The sequence below is a fragment of the Carassius auratus genome, chromosome 37 (assembly GCF_003368295.1).
Source record: "Carassius auratus strain Wakin chromosome 37, ASM336829v1, whole genome shotgun sequence".
In the NCBI taxonomy this organism is placed as follows: domain Eukaryota; kingdom Metazoa; phylum Chordata; class Actinopteri; order Cypriniformes; family Cyprinidae; genus Carassius; species Carassius auratus.
In genome coordinates, this window is record NC_039279.1 from 9,345,040 (window position 1) to 9,351,349 (window position 6,310).

The following is a 6,310-nucleotide window of genomic DNA, read 5'->3' on the forward strand; positions in this document are numbered from 1 at the left end:
AGTTAAGTAACATCACAACTTGTAACGTTACACTTGCAGAAATGAATGATCACTGAACGAGTCAGTGAACGAATCTTTCGTAATTCGTATGTCACTTGTGAATGAAATGTAACGTTACTCGACTGACGTGACTCATATAGAAAAAGTATTTACTAAATGAATCCGTGAACGAATCTTTTGGCGGACTAATTCAAAGTAACGTTAGTCGGAAATGAGTCAAAATCTCCAACTGTGTTCTCATTTAGGTATTTTCCAATTTGAGGATCCCCGGGCTTCCGTCGTAGCTTGACATTTTCAGTTTTTTCCAAATTCGCAACGCAGCAGTGCAGGTCCGTTCACAGCCACCGTAGAGGCAATGTGTACGCATGCGCCCATCTCAAATCAACAATGGCGGCCTCCTCTGCAGTATGTAGGTTACGTTTCAGGGGTTTAGGATTGCTTGATAGATTTTGTTTTGGTTTGGAACCCCAAACGCAAGGAAGATTCACCTCAACTGCGTCGGCAGTCAAAGCCCAGACAGAGAACACGACAGCGAAAGCCGGTAACTTAACATTGTTTTTATGTAGATATATAGGCATGACTTTTACCAAGTCATCTCATTTAAGTATTGGGAACGACAGCTGTAAAAACGTGTTCTAATCTGACATTTTATGTTAAAAGTAAATACCAAGTTGTCTTATCATGGTTAAAAAAAATCTAACTCCAGCCTCTTTCGTCTTGCCCCATTTTCGTTCTAATCACGAAAGCCAAGGAGAGTAAAACATTTCAAGCAATCCAAGAGGAGAGAAGAGAACAAGCTGAAAGATCGGTTTTGATCAGCTGTCCTTCTAAGATCAACGAAAATAAGTTTTTAGATTACCTGTCTAAACATGGGACAATCAACAATCATTTCTTCTACAATAGCTATGTAAGTGTCGCTGAACTATACAGTTACAAGTTTGATATCTAGAAATCGTGTGATGCTTGATCACAAAAATCTGAAATTGAATTATAGTTTACCATGTGATTCTGTTTCTGTAGGGAGCATATGCAGTGGTTGAATTCTCCAGCAGAGAGAGCATTGCCTCGTTGAAGGAGAGCACAAATATTCCAGCTGTTGAGCATGAAGCTGCAGTGCCTTTCAAATCTCGCCTGCTGTCATTGAAATGGCCAGGCAGTCAGTCAAGCAATCATCCCATGCCGAAGTTCAAAGTGCAGTCCCCTCCATCCATCAGTGAAATCAGCCAACTGCTCTCAGAAAAGAACAGCGTAAGACTTCCCTTGGCGATACATTCTTTTTTTTAAACCAAGACATATGATTGGGCTAATGGGAAAGGATAAAAATTGGAATGGGAGACTGCTCCTATTTTATGTTTGCTAGATGGAGCTTCAAATATGCAACTTCTTTTCACTTTTCTTTCACAGATAGATGAGCAACTGCAGTGTCTCACAGAAACCTTAGAGCTCACAGAAGAGAACGTCAGCCTGCGCTTTCTTGTTTGTTCTCTACTTCGAGACATAGCTGGTGCATATTTCCCAGAATGCATCATCAGGCCTTTCGGCTCCACTGTTAACAGCTTTGGCAAACTGGGCTGTGATGTTGACATGATTCTGGACCTCGATGGCATCTATGCAACAAGCCAGAAAAAGGTCAATGCTGTGGACTGCTTATGTAGATTAAATCTAAATGGGATAGTTTACCCAGAATTCTGTCTTTTGCTCATCCTCCTTAAACTTGTGTCAATACAAATGACTTGGAATGTGAAGATATTTTGAAGAATGTTTGTAACCTAACAGTTTTGATTTCTAAATCAGACAAAGACCACTGAAACATTTATCAAAATATCTCTTTTTTTATTGTTCTGCAGAGTAAAGTCAGTCATATAGTTTTGGAATCACATAAGGATGAGTAAATTATCACAGTATTTTCACAGTTTGGCGACCTGTCTTTTTAAAAGTACCCCTTTAGTATGAAAAAGTCAAAATCTCATTTGTTTTGTTTTTGCCTAGTTATGGATTTTTTTATTTATTCCATAGAACAAAAAGTAGATGTTTGAATGACTATTTTTATAGTACTATTATAGCTGTCATCATATGTCTTTAAATAAAAAAAAATTTTAAATTGCATGACTAAATATTTCAATGTTCCGGTCAATTTTAATAATAATAATAAAAAAAATAATTAAGGTTAGAACAATAGTAGGGATATTTTAAAAATTAATTGATTAGTGCATGCTGTAATGTTTTAAACAGGGCTCAGGACTGTCTCTGGAGTACCAGGTGAAGAGAGGAGCATCAGAGCGGGCTGTGACCCAGAGTATCCTCTCAGTCATTGGGAAATGTGTAGACCAGTTTGGCCCTGGATGTGTGGGAGTCCAGAACATTCTCCAAGCTCGATGTCCTCTTGTCCGCTTTTCTCACCAACCCTCTGGCTTTCAGTGTGATCTCACTGCAAATAACAGGTAGGTAATGTCTGCTGAATGACGCGTCACATAATTAGCCATACTCAAACTGCATCTTGAAATAAGACTTCAGAAGCTGAAAAGGAAAGTAATGGTTCATCTCTGTAAGTACCATACAAAGACATTAAAAGGGTTGTTTTGTGGGCGTTAAGGTCTGCCAGCTTATTTTTTCACTCCCATTTACACTTCCCCAAAATAAAGGTCACTCTTATGCTTCCTGTTTTAGAATGTGACACACCAGCAATGCACAGAAATCTGCTAAGCAGTTTTTGTTGCGCTAGGACCCCTCATGGGGCAAGCTGTGGGTTAGAGAGGGGTATTCCCAGATGTTTACAGTGTACACTGACTTCATAGTTTAAATATGATAGACAGTCATATAAAGGTGTGGTGCACTCCTAGTGGCACCAGATAGAATTACCAAAAATGATTATATTTTAACCAAACAGATAGTCCAGTCCTAAACCCATGTTTTGTTTTATTTAACGTCCTTGTGTGAAGGGTGGCAATGAAGAGTTCAGAACTGCTGTTTCTCTACGGCCAGCTGGACCCTCGTGTTCGGCATCTGGTGTTCAGCGTGCGGTGCTGGGCTCGAGTTCATAGCATCACAAGCAGTATTCCAGGAGCATGGATCACCAACTTCTCTTTAACGGTCATGGTGGTGTTCTTTCTACAGCAGAGGGGTCCTCCCATACTGCCCACACTGGACCGACTGAAGGAGCTGGCAGGTATACTCCATTCTACTTCTACAGTCATGCTTCTCTGCAGTTTCTTGTCTTTTGTACAATACTGCCATACAAAGGCAAAAGACAGTAACTACACATTTGGTTAAAACCGCTATGACTGAAATAGGATCTCTTATGTTATGTCCTTTTACAGATATATATATATATATATATATATATAATAATCAAAAAGTCATTGTGGTGTCCCCTTACTCTAGAAAACTGTGCATACTTTCTTTTCATGTGACCCTACAATTTAACTTGATACATTAAATTAATCAAAAGTTACAGTAAATATTTTTACACTATTAAAATGATTTTTATTTCAAATAAATGCTGTTCTTTTGATGTTTTTATTCATTTCTGAAAACTATTTATTAAGGTTTCCACAAAAAAGAAAAAGAAAATTAAGGAGCACCACCATTTTCGAGAGTAATAATAATAAATAATAAATATTTCTTATTATGTAAGAATGATTTCTGAACGATCATGAGACACTAAAGACTGGAGTAATGGCTGCTGATAATTCAGCGTTGCCTTCGTGTAAATAAATTACATTCTAACATATATTAAAATAGGATTAAAATATTTTTTACTGTTTTTGATAAAATAAATGCAACCTTGGTAAGTATAAGAGCTTACTTTCTTACACATTATAACACACACATATATGTATATGTGTGTGTGAGTGTGCAAAATACTTTAGACTGTCTTATTGTCTATGATGTATCTAATGTGTCTAAACGCGCAAAAATAATTGCCTTTTTCTGGTCTACCAGGGTCAAGGACAGTGATGCCACAATAGTGATACAGAATCCATTACTATATGGAGGCTGCTCAAATTATATTTATGCTTTGTGTGTGTGCACTTTCCAGGACCATCAGATAAGTGTGTCATTGAGGGTAATGACTGCACTATTGTCAGTGACCTTAGCAAGATTACACTGCAGCAGAACACAGACACATTAGGTGAGTGGAGCGCATGGATTGTTTTCATAATTTACACAAACTTAATGAAAGGTTTTACCTTTTCATCTGTGGGCAGATAGCTCATTTCTGTATTGCTTTTGTGATGCATTCAATTTTTATTGGACGTTAAGGACACTGCTGTTTATTTTTCTGTTTTCATTTTTCATCCAAAGAGAAACTATTGCAGGAATTCTTCGAGTTTTATGGCAATTTTCCTTTCAACAAGGCATCGATCAATATCAGGAAGGTGAGTCATCCACCAACGCCAGAGCATCCATGTGCAATCTCCCAAAAGACACCTCTGACGTCTTAGCAGACCCTCCACAAACGCCCACCAGAGGGCAGTGTATATGTAGTCAATTCAAAGAAAGTGTCTGTCTGCAGTGGACACAGATGTGCAGTTGCAATCAAATCTGTTCAGCTCCCTTGACCTGTGAGATGTTCTGCTGCCATAAACAAAGATTTAGGAAAACAATTCAACCAACGCATTAGCAAAGTATTATAGGAAGTTTATTAAATACACATTTGAGAGACTCTGAGATTTAAATGAAGCTGATGAAAAAAAAAACATATTCAGTCAAGTCTGCTTTATTGTCAATTCTTCCACATGTACAGTATTTGTGCACATGTTGTTTTTGTGCATTAAATGATCATTATAACAAATTGAGTGCAAATGCTGATGCATACTGTACCTTTAAGTGTCTGAATGCTTAAATATCCTGCTTTATATCTCTTTCACCAGGGAAAGGAGCAGACCAAACCGGAAACGACAGCTTTGTATATCCAGAATCCATTTGAAACCACTCTAAACATTAGCAAGAATGTTAATGCAACACAGCTAGAACGTTTCGTGGCACTTTGTCGCGAAAGTGCTTGGCTTCTCCAGCAGAAGGAAAATCTTAACCAGAGTTCGGACTCACCGTGGGGGTTCGCCGCACTTCTCGTTCCTTCAGTCTCCTCAGGAGCAGGGGTGAAAAATCGCAGGAAGAGAAAACTGGAACCGGCTAGTTCAAGAATAAAGAACCTGTTAGACTCTCTGAAGATTAAAGGTGGTGAAACTGTTGCAAAGAAAGGAAGTGCAAACTCTAGTAGGTGATATGAATAAACTTCACTCCCCCCGGAAGAACACAGGAAAAGTCTTGTGAAGAACGAATTTAAATGACCAACATGCGCAAAGAGTGGAACTAACATGAAGTTAATATATTTCTACAGTCAGAATCTGCGAGTCTTTTAAGAAATGTAAAAAAAATAAATAAATAAGCTCAGTTTCCGTTCTACCCCAGTATTTCACATGAAAGACAAACTTTGTAGATGCCAACATGATATAACATAGGAAGAAGAGGTCCACTGCAGTCTCTGACTCCTAGAAAAAAGGAGTTTAATGGTTGATCTGATAACAACAATCATTATGGTTTCCGGAGAAGTGGAGCAGAACCTCTGAACACTAAACAGCTTGCATGGAACAGTTGTGTTTGTTACACAAGCTCCATCTTTTCTGACTTGCCAGATCAATACAAGGGCCTATGTCTCTATGTAGAATCAGAGGTCATGTTTTTACATCAGTATCATGGTGTTGTGAGAAGTGCAAAAAGTATAAAGTCACCGTAAACTAAATATTTGTTATAAAATATTAAAACATATAAACAGTCACCTTAAAATAAATAATGTTTTATAAGATATTAAAACAAAGTAACGTTCAGACCATTACTGTTTGTTTCTTTTTGGGTTTTAATTAAAATTTTCTCAATACTAATAATAATAAAAAAAAAAGTGTCTGAATGTTTCATAAATGACAGAAGCCTGTTTCTTATTGAATCTCGTTTCCGTCACTAAATAAAAAATTAAAAAGTTAATTGCGACTTTTAATCTCACAATTCTTTTTCCTCATAATTGTGTGAAACAAACTCACAATTCTGACTCTTTTTTTTTTAGAATTGCATGATATAAACTCCCAAATGCGAGTTAAAAAGTCAGTAAATTGTGAGAAAACCATGGAAATCTGAGAAATAAAGTCGGAATTGTGAGACCATGCCAGACCACCCCCCCCCCCCCCAATGAAAGACTTTAACTCACAATTGCAAGTTTATATCACTATATAATCACTGTTATATCTATATCTCGCAATTCTGACTTTATATCTCGCAACCGTTTATATAAAAAGCAATCACCTTTTTTATT

General features: G+C 37.4%; 1 protein-coding gene across 2 annotated transcripts; it reads left to right on the top strand.

Moving 5' to 3' along the window:
• The first annotated feature begins 258 nt into the window (after positions 1-258).
• Positions 259-5,839, top strand: LOC113056112 (poly(A) RNA polymerase, mitochondrial-like). Of its 2 annotated transcripts, XM_026222610.1 has the most exons (9): positions 259-541; positions 747-907; positions 1,021-1,248; positions 1,405-1,629; positions 2,233-2,441; positions 2,940-3,166; positions 4,040-4,132; positions 4,306-4,379; positions 4,875-5,839. In XM_026222610.1, the coding sequence occupies exons 1-9, from the start codon at positions 388-390 to the stop codon at positions 5,226-5,228; spliced, it is 1,725 nt and encodes a 574-aa protein (XP_026078395.1). In that variant the 5' UTR covers positions 259-387; the 3' UTR covers positions 5,229-5,839. The 2 variants fall into 2 exon arrangements, with proteins under 2 accessions (XP_026078395.1, XP_026078396.1); XM_026222611.1 differs by lacking the exon at positions 747-907 and having other exon boundaries at positions 414-541.
• The last annotated feature ends 471 nt before the right edge of the window (positions 5,840-6,310 follow it).

Bases quoted from the DNA above. Each gene is read 5' to 3' on its own strand.
- LOC113056112 (XM_026222610.1), top strand. From the start codon at position 388: ATGGCGGCCTCCTCTGCAGTATGTAGGTTACGTTTCAGGGGTTTAGGA. The intron at 1,249-1,404 runs GTAAGACTTCCC...TTTCTTTCACAG, and splicing joins TGCTCTCAGAAAAGAACAGC to ATAGATGAGCAACTGCAGTG. The intron at 4,380-4,874 runs GTGAGTCATCCA...CTCTTTCACCAG, and splicing joins CATCGATCAATATCAGGAAG to GGAAAGGAGCAGACCAAACC.